General features: G+C 37.8%; 1 protein-coding gene across 1 annotated transcript; it reads right to left on the bottom strand.

Moving 5' to 3' along the window:
- Window positions 1–16,825: 16,825 nt before the first annotated feature.
- LOC110583090 (60S ribosomal protein L12-like) lies at window positions 16,826–17,370 on the bottom strand. The gene has a single exon (XM_044917307.1). It carries the CDS (start codon window positions 17,353–17,355, stop codon window positions 16,858–16,860), a length of 498 nt encoding a protein of 165 aa, XP_044773242.1. The 5' UTR covers window positions 17,356–17,370; the 3' UTR covers window positions 16,826–16,857.
- Window positions 17,371–20,221: the final 2,851 nt, after the last annotated feature.

Here is a 20,221-nt window from a genome sequence, read left to right as displayed (position 1 = left end):
TGCATCCTGTTTGTTTTTACTGTAAAAAGTGCTTGGGGTCACTTCTGCAGTTTGTACATATTCCCCAGAAGCTCTGATTGAGACATTTTTAGGCGTTTTTAGCTTGGCTCAGTTTTCTAAACAGTTTCTTTCCCACTCATAGCAGAGACCTCCTGAGCACTCTAAAAGGTACTCAAGTCCTGCCCCTACCTTTCTGATTTTCTTGTTTTGATTTGCTTGCCTTGTTTCTTTTATCCCTCCACCCTAATTCTGCTTCTAGTACTTGTTGATGGACTGCTATTTGCATTTTGGGTGGAAAAGTTCTTTATTGCACTGGGCTGTCCTGTAATTGTCCTCCCTACCTCTCCCCTTAGTGCAGAGAGATTAGAATCCCTGGCCTCCACCTACTACCTGCCAAATGCACACACAGTCATTGTGACAAAGCCAACTTCCCACCATATTTTCAAACACCCATTAGTATGTTGTTTCTCTTCCATTTGAGAACCACTTCTCAGACTGTTGACACCTTTTACAAAATCCAGAACCTTGATAATAGGTTTAGAGGTTAACAACTATTTTATTCATTCAAAACTCAGGCAACCATTTATTAAATGCCTGCTGTGTGCCAGGCACAGTTCTAGTCATTGGAAATATAGCCAAGAATAGACTCCCCATCTGAGGATTATTGTGTGGTTATTTCTACCTACCAACTCACTTATTTTCTGTTTGTTTTTGAACAAGTTTGTTCTCTAATGTATTGTTGAATAGTCTTCACTTTGTGTTCTGATGATTTCTAATTTAAATGTTATAAGGACATTGACATTTAGGATAGATAAAAACATTGACCAAAATAAAAAAAATAATTTTAAAAACCACAAAATATGCGTGATTGGTCCCTACTTGGCAAAACATTAGCAGAATGTTATTATTTTAAGCATACTGTACATTAAAAAAAAAGATTTTAGTGCAGAATAAAGTAATTTTATAAGAGTTCCTGCTGTAATTATCCTTCTTTTTGACATAAGTAGTTCGGTTTGGCAGCAGTGATTTTATTTGCTTTATGTAATTATTTAGTTTCTCTGGGTTTACTTACATTGTTGTGTCATTCTAACATATTTATGTATTTATTCATGTATAGTTGCACCATATTTAAAGAAGCTGCTGAATGCTATTAGAAGCAGCAGAGAGAGAGCCCCCAAATCTATTAAGTGAAGTGGGCTGGTAAGACAGGGAAAGGAGGGGTGCTGGGCCGGTGTGGTACTACTCTGTTGGAGAACAGGGGGCATACATGTTTCCAAATAAAGTGATATGATCTATGAAAAATGGGTATCAACCCGAAGTAATAAAATCAGATACCCCCTTTTCTCCTACCTGTTAACATTGCTTGCAGATTTCAGAATCTGTGGTTACTAGAAGATCAATGGGAATACTTTTATATCACTTTCTGTGTGTCAGCCACCATTATAAACACTTTATGTACATTAATTTTCACAACAAACTTGTAAAGTAGGGTTATCATCACCACCACCACCACCATCATCATTGTCATCATCCTTATTTTCCACATGAGGGTACTGAGGCACTGGGAGATTAAGTGACTCCAAACCGAGAGACTGTGGCTCTAAGGTTTGGGTGTTTAACTCCTACACTGTACCACCTCTGGTACAATGTTGCAAGTTAAGTAACATAACACTGTCTTTACTGATAAACTATGTATTAGACGCTTAATGTCAGGATGGGTAAAACTATGGGATTTGCCATTGTTTACACTGGAATTTGATCTTTTTAAAAATTTAATTTTAATTAACTTATTTTAATTAAAAAAAAAAAAGATTTACTTAGGGCACCTGGGTGGCTCAGTTGGTTAAGCAACTGCCTTCAGCTCAGGTCATGATCCTGGAATCCCAGGATCGGGTCCTGCATCGGGCTCCTTGCTCAGCGGGGAGTCTGCTTCTCCCTCTGACCCTCCCCCCTCCTGTGCTGTCTGTTTCTCTCTCTCATTTCTCTCTCTCTCAAGAGCGTGCACATGCACACATGAGAAGGGGGAGAGGCAGTGGGAGAAGGAGAGAAGCAGACTCCCTGAGGAGCACAGAGCCCAACTGGGCTTGATCTCAGGACCCAATCATGAGCCTATCTGAAATCAAGAGTCAGATGCTTAAGCGACTGAGCCACCCAGGCACCCCCAGCTTATTTTAATTTTAACTCCTTTTTTGCGTAAAAGAGACAGTTCTTCAGTTTTGTTACAACTAAACATTTTACTCTTTTTAACCAAAGCCTTACTTTGTAGAAAAAATTTTTGTACAATAATATAATAAGCAGTTATATTTTATTTCTCTTAATTTTACTTTCCCAAAAAGATGTAGTTGAAATAAGAGCACAATTAGTTTCAAAGGGAAATTATTAAATTCAGAACAGGTCAAATATCAGCTATCATCTGTATAAAGACTGCTAAGATGTAAATACCTGAACATTTGTTTCTTTTTTCTTCCCCTCTACTTTGTCTCATTTTGTTTTCTACTTTCAAATTTTAGAGGATGTTTTACATGTCTTTTTTTCTTTGTAGCTTCACTTACTCTTAGCTAAATTGGCAATTATCTCCAGGGATAAAACCGCAGAAACCATGATAAAGATATGACCGAATGGCCCCTAATTGACTTGCCCAATCCAATAAAGTGTTTTCTTCTGAGACAATTAGAAGGTCAGGATGGAATACTCTGGAATACAATAAATACATGAGCTGCTCTTAACTAATTTATATACTCACTATTTGCTGAACACAAAACCTCAGTTGTTAGACTTTAACTGTTGTTTTTGTTAATCCAAAAGCGGATGCTTCACCTTTCACTCGTTCATTTCTGCCCTTTAATTTCTAAGTTTATTTTCTCATCTGGCCACCATTGCCATTCTTATGGCTATTTACATAGATAAGATGGAAAAAATATAGGAAAACTATATATCCATTCTTCAGAAAGTATTCTCTTTTGCTAGTTACCTAAAAGCACAAAGTAATGTATCCCTTTGGCTTGATATTTTTGAAAACTAAAAATAAAGTTAGAAGAATACTCTGGTGTGTGTAACATCCAAATCTTTCCTATTAATTCAACATTCACATTGGTAAAGAGGACTAAATAATTTTTTCAAGCTACCACTCCAAGTATTCAGGGACATGAAAGATTCATGGAGATAGTTCAAAAATAATTTCAGCAACTAAGTGACACTGAAATGTGAATTGTACAAATGTTCAGTCAATGTAGTCAGAATAAATGAAACCTTGTAGAAGTGTGAAAAATACCAGTTGTCTGCTTATCTGCTAAAAATTAGTTGCCTTTGATAGTGGACACTTGTGGGGCCCCCTCTTCTTTGAGAACTGTCCCTCTCTGTTTCTAGCTGTGTTTACATTTCTTGCTGTAACCATCACCACTATCCATCTCCAGAACAGTTTCCTCAACTGAAACTGCACTCATTAAATGGTAACTCCCACTCCCCCACTGCCCAGCCCCTGGCAACCACTACTCTGCTTTCTGTTTCTATGAATTTGACTACTCTAGATACCACATATAAGTGGAGTCATGCAGTATTTGTTTTTCTGTGACCGGCTTATGTCACTTAGCATAAAGTCTTCACAGTTCATCCATGTTGTAGCATGTGTCAGAATTTTATTCCTTTTTAAGTCTGCATAAATATTCCATTATGTGTATATATCATATTTTGTTTATTCATCTGTTGATGAACATTTGGGTTGTTTCTGCCTTTTGGCTATTGCTATGAGCATGATCGTCCCTGCTTTCAATTCTTTTGCATATATATTCTAATTCCACAAGTGGAATTGCTAGATCATATGGTAATTTTCTTTAATTTTTTAAGGAACTGACACTATTTTCCACAGCAGCTGCACAGTTTTATATTCCCACCAGCAGTGCACAAAGGCTCCCATTTCTTCACATGCTCAGCAACACTGGTTATTTTCTCTTTCTTTCTCTATTTCTTCCTTTCTTCCTTTATAGTAGCCATCATCCTAATGGATGTGAAGTGGCATCTCTCTATGGGTTTGATTTTCATTTCTTTTTTTTAAAATCTTTTATTTATTTATTAGAGAGAGAGAGAGAGCACAAGCAGGGGAAGTGGCAGGCAGAGGGAGAGGGAGAAGCAGGCCTCCCGCTGAGCAGGGAGCCCGATGCAGGGCTTGATCCCAGGACCCTGGGATCATGACTTGAGCCGAAGGCAGCCCCTTAACTGACTGAGCCACCCAGGTGCCCCTGATTTCCATTTCTATAATGATTAGTGATGTTGAGCATCTTTGCATGTGGTTATTGGCTTTCACTAGCAGAATTTTTAAGGAACTCTAATAATCAGAACTTTGCTCATTTTGACCTTTCCAATCTCAGTATGCTCAACTCCTTGTATTTCCTAAGAATCTTCAGTATCCTCCCACTCCCCTTTTTGCTTAAACTAGTTCAGCTTGATTTCTGTTACGTGTAACCAGAATTTCTGATTCAGCTTTCCTAGGGAACTCTACATTCCTCCTTTTGCCTCCACCTATGTTACTTACAAATCGCTGCAGCACTTGATTTACCCACTATTTTTGTAAAACATTTCAGCTACATTCTTACCATTTCTACTTATTTTTGGTAGAGAAAATTATTAGCGATGACAAAGAAAAAATCCTAAAAATGTTGTTTTTTACTTTAGTTAATAAATACAGGAGTAGCCCTTTTCCATGGGAATCTCCCGGAGACATGTTTAGTATTGCCTCTTTAACTTGTGTTCTCTCTATGGAGGGATGTCAGGGCAATAGTAGTCTACGCTGTAGCAGCCAATCAGTCCACCTCATAAGGCAGAGGAACAGCAACCTGGAGTGGGGGTGGGGGCTTGCACTGGTGGGGTGGGAAGGTGGTGGACTGTGGGGGCGCAGGTAGACTTTGCTTGGGTCTCCACATCTCTAGTAATGTCAATCCTTGGCCTTCCTGTTTTAGGATCTCATAAGGTAGAATGAGAATTAAATGATATAATCTATGTACAGCACTTCATCCAGTGCTTGGCATTTAATAAGAGATTAGTAAAGGTTAGCAATCTCCGTCCAAATAAAAGATATTTTAATATCAAAATTTTAAAATTCCCTTTGTTCTAGGGTGACTTTCTCCTGGATGGGATTTAGAAAGGATGACATATAGACATTTTATTTCTTTTTAAATTAATGTCTTGCATTTAATGTAACAAGATGGTTTTCTAATTGTACAGTAATTAAACTTAAACAAATGTTACAATGAGAAAGGGGCATTGACTGTGTCATCATTTAAATGTGGAATGCACAGCAAAGGAAACAGTCAACAAAACAAAGAGGCAACCCACAGAATGGGAGAAGACATTTGCAAATGACACTACACATAAAGGGCTGGTATCCAAGATTTATAAAGAACTTCTCAAACTCAACACCCAAAAAACAAATAATCAAGTCAAAAAGTGGGCAGAAGATATGAAAAGACACTTCTCTGAAGAAGACATACAAATGGCTAACAGACACGTGAAAAAATGTTCATCATCATTAGCCATCAGGGAAATCCAAATCAAAACCACATTGAGATACCACCTTACACCAGTTAGAATGGCCAAAATGGACAGGGCAAGAAACAACAAATGTTGGAGAGGTTGTGGAGAAAGGGGAACCCTCTTACACTGTTGGTGGGAATGCAAGTTGGTACAGCCACTTTGGAAAACAGTGTGGAGGTTCCTCAAAAATTAAAAAATAGAGCTACCCTATGACCCAGCAATTGCACTCCTGGGTATTTACCCCAAAGACACAGATGTAGTGAAAAGAAGGGCCATATGCACCCCAATGTTCATAGCAGCAATGTCTGCAATAGCCAAACTGTGGAAAGAGCCGAGATGCCCTTCAACAGATGAATGGATAAAGAAGATGTGGTCCATATATACAATGGAATATTACTCAGCCATCAGAAAGGATGAATACCCAACTTTTACATCAACATGGATGGGACTGGAGGAGATTATGCTAAGTGAAATAAGTCAAGCAGAGAAAGTCAATTATCATATGGTTTCACTTATTTGTGGAACATAAGGAATAGCATGGAGAACATTAGGAGAAGGAAGGGAAAAATGGTGGAGGGGAATTGGAGGGAGAGATGAACCATGAGAGACTATGGACTCTGAGAAACAATCTGAGGGTTTTAGAGGGGAGGGGGGAGGGGGGATTGGTTAGCCCGGTGATGGGTATTAAGGAGGGCACGTACTGCATGGAGCACTGGGTGTTATACGAAAACAATGGATCCTGGATCACCACATCAAAAACCAATGATGTATTGTATGGTGACTAACATAACATAATAAAATTTAAAAAAAAATAAGTGTGGAATGAGGGTAAGATCAGTGCCTTGATTTTTCCATAATCATCATAAGGGTCACATAAAATGACATTTTCTATAGTGGGGACTACATCTTCATTCTACCATCAGGACTTCTGAAGTAATGAAGAAGAAAAAAGTTATAGTGTATTTCACTGACAGCTTAGAAGATTTGAATTAATATTCTTTAAGGATCTATAGAGTTTTACCAAATAATAGTTCAGTTCAAGTTAAAATGAAATTGCAGTAATATTTTTCCTCTGAGAAAGAACTCCTTTGTCTGATCTGTCACGGTATCATCATTTATTCCTGTGTTATTAGAACGATCATTCAATCATATTTTCTTCTTTTAGGGTTAGTTATAAGCATAAAGATGTGCCATCAGCTCTCCCCAATGCCATGACTGTATCCTAGAATGTATCATCAGGATTCTGACAAAGCATGATCTTAGATCTGCATCTATCTTTTCTATTCTGTTTTTGGAAGGAAAGTGAGTCAAAGTGAGTATATAATTTATCAGTACTAAAAAATTGCCACACTTGGCCATTTTTTAGACTTCTGTCTTCTTTTCTTAAGGAATTTTACACTGTGTTCCACCAGAACCACCAGTATAGATCTGGAAAAACTGTGACTCACCCTCAGTCAATGGAAATCACAGAACTCAGCCCTAATATTGTGCAGTATTTACACTCTGTCAGACATGATGATAGTTTCTGTTTATATTATTTGGTTTCTTAAACCATGGCAATTCTGTGCCATTTCTCTGAAAAATGTTTGTATTCTTTATTCCTGTCACTCGGGGGTCAGACTTTCTTGAGAAGTTAATGATTCTTCAAGGCTTCAATGTCCTTGTTCCCCCTGCCCCCAAACATCGAAATGTTCTGTGTGTAGTTGTTAGAGCGCTACCAACCAAGCCCTGTACAATTGCATGTGGACCGTGATACAATTCCAGTTAATGCTTTGAGAATTGAATGTGGTATTGTCATTTGCCTCACTAGTAAATAAATGGATATGGTTATTTTCTAGTTTACAAGATGTAGTCTTCTTTGCTGTAAGGAGGCTCCTGTGGGTATTTTGATCACAGAAATGATATTTTTAAATTAGGGACATGACTTCACATGAAACACAAAACAGACTTGGTCTCCACTGGAAAGAAATGATTCCAGAATATCAACATAAAAAAATAAGCTTAAAGATACAGAATGCTAAAAAGTGTTAAGGCTAGTATTATACTAAAACCAGTCACAAAATGAAAGAATAGTACCATTCTTGAAATGGCACCATTCTGCCTCAGGTTTTGTTTCTATACATCTTTACAGCTTAAAGGTTTGACAGATTTTTGTACCAGCTTCCTCATTCCCCAGCATTTTCACTTTACCTGAGAAAAGACTATGTGATTATGAATGCTCTCAGGATAGGGTGAGGCCTCATTCATGTCCACCTCTCCAGCATGCTATGCTTTGCCTGACTCTTAGTGGAGCTCAATAAATAAGAGCTAAATGGCATTTTCCCTTATTTTCTGCTTTTCCATAGCTTGAACTTCCTTTTTTTTTTTTTAAAAGATTTTTATTTATTTTTTAGAAAGCGAGCGAGAGAGAAACAGCATGAGGGGGGAGAGGGTCAGAGGGAGAAGCAGGCTCCCCGCTGAGCCGGGAGCCCGATGTGGGACTCTATCCCAGGACCCTGGGATCATGACCTGAGCCGAAGGCAGACGCTTAACCATCTGAGGCACCCAGGCGCCCTTGAACTTCCTTTTAAAGACACCATTATCTGATGATATTTGACAATTTGTTACAATGTTTTTGGTAGCACATGAAGCTGTGGTCTGTATGCCTGATCTAAGAGGAACAAGAGGACTTTGTTTCTTGAGTAAAAACTGCTATTTAAGAAAATCTGTTAGTGTTTTTTTTTTTTTTTCCTCACTCTCTCTTTATGGTCTTTGAAAATCTCTTAAATTGTAGGAGCATCTGTTCTCACATGTTTCTGTCTGCTAGCTCTTCCACTTATATGTCCTATGGACCTAAAACTCATTAGGTCTCAAGCTGAACCCACCTTTTTTTTCTTTTAACCAATTCCCTCTGGCTGTTTTGTTAACATCATTGCCTTTATTCCAGCCACTTCTTCCACTAACTTGGCATTGTGCTTGACTTCTGTGCTTTCCTATACATGGCTTCTGATTTCCTGCCAAATACTGACAATTCTACCTCCCCAACATCACTTACATCCATCTTCTTCTTTTTTTTTTTTTAAAGATTTTATTTATTTATTTGACAGAGAGAGACAGCGAGAGAGGGAACACAAGCAGGGGGAGTGGGAGAGGGACAGGCAGGCTTCCCGCTGAGCAGGGAGCCTGATGCAGGGCTCGATCCCAGGACCCTGGAATCATGACCTGAGCCAAAGGCAGACGCTTAACGACTGAGCCACCCAGGAGTCCCACATATATCTCCTTTTCTGCACACCCACTGCCACTGACCTCATTACATCTTGTATGTTTTTCTATCTCCCTTCTGCTCTACCCTCTCCCCTTTAAATCAAGATTAATCATTTTAAAGCAGATACCTAATTGCGTCACTCAGTCATTCACTCTTAACCGTAAGGCTCCCAACTTCTTATAGAAAAAGCATAAGCATTCTAGCTATTGTTCTAGAATAGAAGACAATTTCCACCACATGTGTAATTTAAAATGGTGTCATAGCCATGTTAAAAAAGTGAAAAGAAATATATTTTAACCCAATATATTAAAATATTATTTCAACATATCATCAATATAAAAATTATTAATATTTTATACTGTTTTTCTACTAAGTCTTTGAAATATGTTTCTAGCTACATTTCAAGAGTTCAATGTCACATGTGGCTAATGGCTACCCTAATAGTGCAGCTCTGGGACCTTCACTACCTTTTACGAATATGTTTCTGACTCTAATTTCCTTTCCCTCGTATACATTCCATGCTCTAGCCACATCGAACACTATGTTCATATCTGTAAATCATTCAGGTTATTTTGCCACCATGTCTTTGTGCTGTTCTGTACCCATGGAATGCTATTATCCCTCTCCACACGTCCAAATCCTGGAAGTGGTTTAAGGCTTTGTTCAAATGCCACCTGACCCTCCCTCACACAAAATTAACTATCCCCTCTGACTTTTCCATAGCTTATTTTCTGTGATGGCACTTAGCAATCTTAATTTTTCTACACACCCATCATATCTCCTTTCTAGGTCATAAATTTTTTTTTTTAAAGATTTTTATTTATTTATTTGAGAGAGAGAATGAGATAGAGAGAGAGAGCATGAGACGGGGGAGGGTCAGAGGGAGAAGCAGACTCCTTGCCGAGCAGGGAGCCCGATGCGGGACTCGATCCTGGGACTCCAGGATCATGACCTGAGCCGAAGGCAGTTGCTTAACCAACTGAGCCACCCAGGCGCCCCTAGGTCATAAATTTCTTGAGAGCAATCACCGTGATTTCTTCTTCATGTCGCAAAGCTTAGTCCTGTGCTTTGTTCATAAAGGCATTTGCTGAATGCTTAGTGAATCATAAGTTAAACTTCGCCTGAAGGTAATTTTATTAACTGGGGTTAGAAATGATTGCAAATAGTCAGAAATGAAAAAAGTGTACCTATATACATATGTAATTGTTTTGAATTTATGTGACATTTGATACAGTGCTTTCAAGTTAGCAGAAAATACAGCTTTAACAACAACAGCATACTTATGTGGCTTGTATAAAGAGTTAATAAGAACATATTTTTACTTAATAAGTGCCAGGAGAATATTTTCATAGATTTCTTTATAATCACCTTGATTAGCCATTCCTCGAAAGAGGATGCTGCTGAAGGTTGTTTTTGTTTTACTTACCAATTCCTAGCTAAGGGAATCTTTGCCTCTCCAGACCTCTCCCAGAGACATATAACTAAGCTTTCTGTCTTGTCTGTTTTACATACTTATTTCCTTCAGGATAATTGCGTCAGGCAATTGACTGTCTCTAAGGAAGTTTGATATTGGTGAGAATTAGATACAGTTTTTTTTTGTTTGTTTGTTTGTTTGATTGGTTTGGTTTGTTATCATGCTGTATCTCTCCTTAAATTTGCCTTAGACTGATTCCTACCACTGTAAAACAGATTCTTCTAATATAGAAGCCTAAAATCTGTTAATTGATGCACCAGAACATGCCAAGTTTATATATTCCAACCTAGCTTCTTTCTTTGTTTTTGGACATAACTTAATGGAAATTTCTCTTTGGTTGCTGAGTGTAACAATGCTGTCAGTTCTTCATTCATATCCCTGGGATCCCTTTACCCTTTCTGCTCATGCCAGCCTGACTTCCAACATCTGAGACGTTTGCACAGCAGGCCGAATGTGCCTGAGAAGTAACGGGGGTAGCCCCTAACCAGTTATGAAGACTGTGGGGATAAATTCACTCCAGCTATCTTGTGCCTTAGATGGGAAGCATGCATTTTGCACTGTTTCCAAGAGCTTCCCTTTCATCCTCATCAATTGCCCACAGTGCTTGCTGCCTTAATAATACATCCTTGTTTGCTTTTCCTTCCCTTTCTGTACCACCCTCCGTCCAATGTGGGTGTCCTTGCCCCTCCCAAATAAATTAGATGCACTCAGTCCTTGACTCAGTGTCTGCTTTCTGGAGAACCTAAGATACCAAGCTAATCATGGATTTAAAGCCTTTAATGTGGTTTCTGTCTTTCTCCCTTTCTTTCTCCTTTCCCACTCTTTTTTCCTCTCTTCCCCATGACTTTTTTTCCTTTCCTTTCCTTACCCAGTATTTATGGAGTGTCTATTTTATGTCAGTCTCCCCAAGAAACAGAAATAAAAACCAGTTTCCTTGTCTTCAAGGCTTTTTACTGATTTATGCTGAATCATATTCCACTGAATGTATCATGAAATCCCTATTAGTGAGTTTGACCTTTTTTTTCTTTTTCTTTTAACTTAAAAAAAAAAAAGACTATTTTAGCCTGTTGCTGATTGTGATGACGCTAATTTTTGGTTTTTTTGAGCTTTTTTGGAGAAGCAAAATATTTTACCCACGTTTCAACTTATCTCTACAAATATCCTTATTAGACTAAATGGAAAAAGATGGTGTTGGTTTTGATAAAACATCAATGGAAGTCAACAAGAGAAAAGTATTTGTTCCAAATACTTAATTCTAAATTACTACAGCTCATGCATAGGTGTGGTTGAATTGATCCTAGGAGACTAACTTTGACATGGCCCATTACTGGGTAGACGTCCATCAATCATTTGAGAACTATCTTAACAACACAAATCCAGTAAGAGAAAAAAATCAGTCCTGAAGATTTGGTGTGATTATCAGAATAATACCTGGCTGATTACATTTTTAAAAAAACCTTCCTATGATTGTTTTATCATTTTAAGTTAGGTAATGGAAAAACCTTTTTGGTCTAAATGGGTATTAAGTGATTTTCCTCTCATTATGTGCCAACTGGCATATCATAATAAAAACATAATAAAAGTCAAAGCAATGTGAATATAATACTTCAAATCCTGGCAGTAAGATTGTTTGAAAAGCTTATTACCAACATCATTAGAGAAAAATAAATAGAAACACTCAAATATAAACCAGTAGCAGAGAGTTTCAAATAATTTTTTTTTACATTCTTACAGCTTTGCTAATCCTATTGTTTCTAATGTAAAATCATTGTGTGATCATCCCAGAGAGACATACCCATGCATTATCATTTTATACTCAATTATATTTGTTTTTATTATATATAAGACACATAGCCCCATTTGATTAGCATATGTTAGGAACAGCTAAAGTTGACCTAAATTATCTGGCTTTAGATTGGTCTCTCCTCAGACTAAATCCTTTCCTTCCTGTTAATCAGAGTCATCGTCATTTTCCCCATGAATCTAGATTGAAAATTGGAGTTTTATTTTTGACCTGTCCTGATTTAGTCAGCTCAGGCTGCCACAATAAATGCCATAGACTGAGGGTCTTAAACAACAGAGTTTTATTTCTCATAGTTCTAGAGGCTGGGAAATCCAAGATTGAGGTGCTGGCAAGGAGTTTCATTGTGAGGCTTCTTTACTTGGCTTGTGGGTGGCTTCCACCCATCTTGCTGTGTGGTCACATGACCTCTTCATGTGTGTAGGGGGAGATGACAAAATTCCCTCTTTTTTAAGTGTACAGAATATTCCATTGTGTGTATATGCAGCATCTTCTTTATCCATTTGTCCATCCATGGACACTTAGGTTACTTCCATATCTTAGCTATTGTAAATAATACTGCAATGAACATGGATGTGCATATATCTTTTTGAGTTAGTGCTTTCTTTTTCTTTGAATAAATACCTTGAAGTGGAATTGCTGGATCATATGATATTTCTATTTTTAGTTTTTTGAGGATCCTCAATACTCTTTTCTATAGTGGCTACAGCAATTTACATTCCTACCAACAGTGTGTGAGAGTTCCCTTTTCTCTATATCCTTGCCAAAACTTGTTATTTCTTGTGTTTTTGATAATAGACAATCTAACAGGTTTAAAGTGGTATCTCATTGTTTTGATTTGCATTTATCTGATAACTAATGATGTTGAGCACCTTTTCATGTACCTGTTGGCCATCTGTATATCTTCTTTGGAAAAATGTCTACTCATACCCTCTGCCTTTTTTTTTTTTTTTTAGGTTTTTTTTTTTATTATGTTATGTTAATCACCATACATTACATCATTAGTTTTTGATGTAGTGTTCCATGATTCATTGTTTGCATATAACACTCAGTGCTCCATTCAGTACGTGCCCTCTTTAATACCCATCACCAAGCTAACCCATCCCTCCACCCCCCTCCCCTCTGGAACCCTCAGTTTGTTTCTCAGAGTCCATAGTCTCTCATGGTTTGTCTCCCCCTCCAATTTCCCCCCCTTCATTCTTTCCTTCCTGCTATCCTCTTCTTCTTCTTCTTTTTTTTTTTTTTAACATATAATGTATTATTTGTTTCAGAGGTACTCCTCTGCCTATTTTTAAATCAGATTATCATTGAGTTTTATGAGTTCTTTATATATTTTGAATGTTAACCCTTTATCTGATATATGATTTGCAAATATTTTCTCCCATCACATAGGTTGCCTTTTCATTTAGTTGATTGTTTCCTTTGTTGTGCAGAAGCTTTTTAGTGTGATGTAGTCCTGCTTATTGATATTTGCTTTTGTTGCCTGTAATTTGGTGTCAAATCCAAAAAAAATCATTGCCAAGACCGATGTCTCAGGAGTTTACCACTGTTGTTTTCTTCTAGGAATTTTATTGTTTCAGGTCTTATATTTAAGTCTTTAGTACATTTTGAGTTAATTTTTATTTATGGTATAAGGTAGTGGTCTGGTTTTATTCTTTTTCTGCCCAGTTTTCCCAACACCATTTATTAAAGAGACTGTTCCCCATAATATGTTCTTAGCTCCTTTGTCATAAATTAATTGATGATATATGTGTGGGTTCATTTCTGGGCTCTGTATTCTATTCCATTGATCTTTGTGTCTGTCTATTTTTATCCCAGCACCATACTATTTTAATTACTATAGCTTTGTAATATAGTTGGAAAGGAAGGAGCATGATGCCTACAGTTTTGTTCTTCTCTCTTAAAATTGTTTGGCTATTAGGGGTCTTTTGTGGTTCCATACAAATTTTAGGATTTTTTTCTATTCCTATGAAAAATGCCCCTGGAATTTTGGTAGGGATTGAATAGAATCTATAGAGTGTTTGGGTAGTATGTACATTTTAACAATATTAATTCTTCCAGGGGTGCCTGGATGGCTCAGGTGGTTAAGCATCTGCCTTCAGCTCAGGTCATAATCCTGAGGTCCTGGGATTGAGCCCCACACTGGGCTCCCTGCTCAGTGGGGAGTCTGCTTTATCCCTCTCCCACTGCCCCTCCCCCTCCACTCATGCTGTGTTTCTCACTTTCTATCTCTCTCAAATATATAAATAAAATCTTTAAAAAATATATTAATTCTTCTAATCCTTGAGCATGGAATATCTTTCCATTTATTGTGTTCTCTTCAATTTCTTCCATCAGTGTTTTATAGTTTTTAGTGCACAGGTCTTTCACCTCCCTTGGTCAAATTTATTCCTTCATATTTTACTCTTTTTGATGCAATTTTAAATGGAATTGTTTTTAAAAATTTGTCTTTCTGATTGTTACATTATCAATGTACAGAATAGCAACAGATTTTTATGTATTGATTTTCTATCTTGCAGATATCATGTTATCTTCTTCCTTTTCAATTTGGATGCCTTTTATTTCTTTTTCTTGCTTAATTGCTCTGGCTAGGATTTCCAATACTATGTTGAATAAAAGTGGTGAGAGTGGGCATCCTAATCTTCCTGATCTTAGAGGAAAAATTTTCAGCTTTTCACCATTTGCCAAATGCTTTTTTCTGAAGTGATTTAATTTCATTAATTTTATTTACCATAAATAAATTGTTGATTGCTATTTCCCAAAACTGTATTGCTAATACTTTCTAGACTTTCTCATTCTCATTATTGTAGAAAATATTTTTTTCACACTCTAACCCTGTCTTCCAAAGGTAATTTATATTTTCCTAGGCTATTTTTTTTGTTAAGTGATATAAGTATCTTAAAACTAAATGGATGCATTGATATATTCTGCTTTTAGGACTATTAGATAGGTTTCCTAAATACTTGAATTAGAAAAATCTCAGTATGCTGTATGTTGTAACTTCCAGACCAGAGAGAGCAATGTTTAACTGAATTAGGAACTTACTAGTACCAGTGTTTCTTTGCCAAAACTTCAGAAGGGTTACATTGACCAAAGTAGCTGCCTGTTGGTCAAAACACTGAATTGCTTATTATTATTCCATTGGTTATGTGGTTAGAACACTTGAGTAATAGAAAATCAATATTTTCTTAAATATATCCATAACATGAAAGATATCTTCTTTATTTCTTTATTCATCAATTTTAAAACTTCACGGAAAAGCTATCAACTTGGTCTGATTTATTCCCTCAAAGCTCGTGCTGCTTTTGCTAATGGTCCTTTGTGTTCTTTATTTTCTTTGTAAATGCTTATTTCATTATTTTTACCTAAATTGAAAAAGGCTTTCAAGAATTAATTTTCAGGCTCATTCTAAGTATTTGAAAGATCTGTGCCAATTTCTCTTTTAATCTTCACTTCTTTTTTGAAACAATGGCAAACAATTCATATGCATATGTGTACTCTTAACAACTCTATTAGAAGTTAATCTCCAGTGGTGTATAATACTGTGCCAATTTTGCTTTCAAGCTAAATCAAATAGAGGTAAGATGTTTGAAGTGAGTGGTTTTTGGGGTAGACATATGTTAAATGAACATTTTAGCGACTTGCTGGTTTTTACTGAGCAGAGCATTAGAACTGATCAACTCTTATGTGCTCATTACTAGACACTGGTGCTTAGTGACACTTGCCATTGTAGGCTCTGGGAGTTTTAAGGAAAAAAAAATAGTATCTTAAACACATACTCTTTTTCCTGTCATTCAACAGAACTGACTTGAAAATGAATAAGACACATATTGTGAATTATGTCCTATTATTCAGACATAGAATGTCATGTAACACTTAGAATTTGCCAGTGTCATATGTCAGGCATTTTTTGAAATACCATTGACAAGGTGGTTTTTTGAGGAAGGCATATAACTTAATGTGATATGATGGCAGGCCTAAGCCATGGACTCACTGAAATCAATTAGATGTTTCTGAAATCAATATTCCTATCTAAAAATAAGAGGAAAATTGAGAGCTCTAGGCACCTGGACACAGGCAGGCTTCACAGTGTCCTCACAGCATTAATTTAATTTGACTGAATGGTACTCTGTTTTTGTATGGGTGTTATCAAGTCAAGATTATAAAAGTCTGGAACAAAAGAACTATTTAAGTCATACACAGAGTAAAAGTGATTTGTGTAAGAAAAGAAGCAACAGTTTGAATTATTTGCTAAAGTCATTGCTTTTCATTGAGGAAATGCTTGAAAGGCAAATTACTTGGCTTTGGACCAGGTAATATAAATTAGCTCTTGGGGGGTCATTAGAAGGCATCCTACAGGTTGATAGACAGAGCTGAGCTGTCAGATCACATCTTAGAGTAGTCACACACTTTATCGTTTCCAGATCCAAATTACACTTGGCATTTATTGTTAAATCCCAGGTGCCTTCATAGTAAAACCAATATGTTCTCTGCAACTGTGCACTTTGCTGTCACTAATCAATGGTTAAGCAGTTTGCAGGTATTCTTTGGAGCTGTGTATGTGCTTCCCCAAGGCCTTCTGGTAGAAACTGCTTCATAGGACAGGTGGAATTGTTGGAATGCAAACTGGCATAATTAGTCATATGCATAAAACTGCAGCAAATGGCAATGCAGAGCTCATTGGACTAAATTGATATTGGATAGAGTTAGTACTTATCTAGCTATGGGACAAGGGTATATCAACCTGCCTAGTAATTCTTTTTTTTTTTTTGGTTGTCAAATCATCCTTTATTGAAATATTTTCCTTTGTAGTTAGCTAGCTGGGCATTCCACCGCACCACTGTTGATGTCATCTATGATGTCATGAGGGTGGCGGCCATCAACATTGCAGCCCACAGACTGGACAGTCCCCAGGATTTCCTTAATGGTTCCAGAGAGTTCTTTGGCTAAAGATCGGTGTTGCATCTGTCGGGCAATATTGACAATCTCATCAAAAGTGATATTTCCACTGTGCTTAATGTTTTTCTGCTTCTTTCTGTCTCTTGGTGGTTCCTTGAGGGCTTTGATAATCAGGGCAGAGGCAGAAGGTATCACTTCAATCTGGGCCTGTCTGTTCTGAATGGTCAGTTTCACTGTAATCCTTAGACCCTTCCAATCACCAGTTGCCTTGGCGATGTCATCACCAACCTTTTTTGGAGACAGACCCAGCGGGCCGATCTTCGGGGCCAGGGCAGACATGGCACCAACTTCGCCACCGGTGCACCTCAGGTACACGGCTTTGATCTCGTTGGGGTCGAACTTAGGCGGCATGGTGGACGTGGCTGGTGTCGGATGAACCTGGATTTGGGACGACCGAAGAAAGTTGCACCTTTGCCTCCCCGAGCCGAAAGCCAAAACCCTGCCTAGTAATTCTAAAGGCAGAAAACTCCACATGCCCCAGTTTTCTCATTTTATGTTGGAATAGCAAGCTCAGTTTCCTTATTAGAGTTAGTTGTAAGAATCAGATATGATAGTGTTGATATGTATTCCACACTGAATCTTCACTGCCATGACTAGTCTATGAAGAAAAAGTCTTTGTTATCTCAGTTGTTCTGTAAAACAATTCAAAGGATTTTTTTTTACAAATAACTTATTTTCTTTTATATGCCTATTCTTCTGGGTTTTCAGTATGATTGGTATTTTAGAAATATTTAGAATTATTTTTTATGTCATGCCTAGAAGTTAAAATGGAAAATAGGGAAGAAATTTCCTGTTAGTCCTGGCCATGTGTGATTTTGCGTTCATATTTGCTTAGGAGCTCCAGCTCCTCAGAGTGCAGGGCCCTAAGCAAATATGAACGCAAAATAATGTCCCTCCTGGCATTATTTCTTTAAGGAACTAGTGATAACATAATGTTTTAGAGGGCTTGAGTGCTTTTGAATTATAGCTTCACTCTTCTGCCAAAGCAGTCTGTCATTTTAGCGGTGTATAATAGCTTTATTCAATAGCATGTGTGTGATGGACGTATACCGTATGCCTCTTTTTAAAAATGTGCTATTTAAGAATGTGCTTGAAGTACTTGGTTGGCTCATTCGGTAGAGCATAAGGCTCAGGAGTTCAAGCCCCATGTTGGATGTGGAGCCTACTTTAAAAAAAAATGTGCTTGACTATCTTCTTTTAGAAGGTGGTTCACACAAATAGAATATAGTTATCTTTAAATCCAAATATCAGTTATTTTTTCAATATCCTTAGAAGCAAACATTTTAAAACTAAATATATAATCTTATTATTTTAATATTACTGCATATATTTGCTAAAATAAAAATAAAGGACATTAGATCAACTTCAGATTTGTTCCTATTAAATATATTCTACTTGATATAATGTTTGGCTTCCTGTGAACTACAGTGGTGGCAGAAAAACTGGGAAGCATGAAGGGCTTCAGTCCAAAGACACTCAGGAGATAGACTGGGAGTCAGTGATGGGTTAGAAGTAACAGGCAAGGGAGAGGGAAGATTTAAGAAGGATGCCATGCTTCTGACTTGAGTGAGTGAAAGGGAGAAAACAGATTTGGGAGTAAGGTGAATTTGGCTTTGGATGTATAGAATATGAGCTACCAAAGGACACAGAGCAGAAATATCTAGTAAACGTATGGATTTGGGCTACAAACTCGGGGAGTCATTGTCATAAAGATAGTAGTTGAATTGGGTGAGGTAGCCTGCTTCTAGCCTTTCTCCCCACACACTTCCCAGGCACAGAAGAAAGAACCCTGAGGAGCATCCACATATAGGGGTAGAACAGAAAAAGGAAGCTGTAAGTTGACTCAGAAAAATCAGCCAAAGAAGGAGGTGGAAGATCAAGAAGTCACAGTGTCAGAGAAGCCTAGGGACAAAAGTATGTCAAGGAAGTAGGGTGGCTAATGATGGCCCAATGCCGTAGCAAGGCCAAGTAACACATGAGCTGAAATGTGTTCACTGAATTTATCATTAAGGGATTGGGTCCTGGAAAGTATAGCTCAGGGAGGTCAAGGATCAAATTAAAGCAATTTCCAGTGATGGCAACAATGGGATGTGGCCATGATGTGGATGGGAATGAAGTAGAGCAAATAATCAAGCAGTTAGATTGTAGCATGGGTTAATGCTACAGGGTTCTCCAGAGAGATAGAACCAAGATAAAAAGAAGAGATTTATTATGGGAACTGGCTCATACAATTATTGAGGCAGAGAAATCTCATAATATCTTATCTGCAAGCTGGAAAAACAGGAAAGCTTATAGTATAATTCAGTCTGAGTCCAAAGACTTGAGAATGGGAGCGGGGGTGGGGGGGTGGGGGGGGAGCCTGGGTGGCTCAGTCAGTTAAGCGCCTGCCTTTGGCTCAGGTCATGATCCCAGGATCCTGGGATCGAGTCCCGCATCGGGCTTCCTGCTCAGCGGGAAGCCTGCTTCTCCCTCTGACCCTCCCCCCTCTCGTGTTCTCTGTCTCTCTCATTTTCTCTCTCAAATAAATAAATAAAATATTTTAAAAAATGGGAGGGGGAATATGAGAGTGTGGAGTGGGGTGCCAGTCTAATTCCAAGATTCCAAAGGCCTGAGAATCAGGAGCTCCAATGTCTGTGAACATGAGAAGATGGATGTCCCAGTTCAAGAAGAGAGAGAGAGAGTGCACATACTTACCCTTTCTCCACTGCCCTCAAAGGATTGGATGATGCCCACCATATTGGTGAGAATGGACCTTCTTTACTTAGTCTACTGATTCAAATGCTAATCTCTTCTGGAAACACCCTCATAGGCACCCCAGAAATAATGTTTTACCAGCTATCTGGACATCCCTTAGCCCAGTCAACTTGGCATAAAATTTACCATCACAGTTATCAACATGATACTCAAGTTACCTAGCATTGTGGCAGTATTTGGAGTAAGGTCAAGGTGATATGTCAGAGTCTCTGTGGATTAGTTGGGAGTGATCAGGATTATAGAAGAAATCAGTGTTGGAAATAGGCAGTGACTAGTGAAGCTCAAAATAAACAGGATTTTTCTGAATGTGGTGAGTTGATGGTCTATATTCTCTTGTGTCTCTTCTGAGAAAATTAACAAAACAGTTTAATTTGATATATGGTGGTTTAATATCAAGACACTGAAAACAAAGTAGAGCCATTGGGGGATATAAATGGGTTCTCAGGATCTGAGCTGCTCTGTG

The sequence above is a fragment of the Neomonachus schauinslandi genome, chromosome 8 (genome assembly GCF_002201575.2).
Source record: "Neomonachus schauinslandi chromosome 8, ASM220157v2, whole genome shotgun sequence".
In the NCBI taxonomy this organism is placed as follows: domain Eukaryota; kingdom Metazoa; phylum Chordata; class Mammalia; order Carnivora; family Phocidae; genus Neomonachus; species Neomonachus schauinslandi.
The sequence above is the reverse complement of the archived record's forward strand: the minus strand, read 5'-3'. Positions and strand labels throughout refer to the sequence as shown.

Coding starts and splice junctions, on each gene's coding strand:
- LOC110583090 (XM_044917307.1), bottom strand. CDS start 17,355: ATGCCGCCTAAGTTCGACCCCAACGAGATCAAAGCCGTGTACCTGAGG.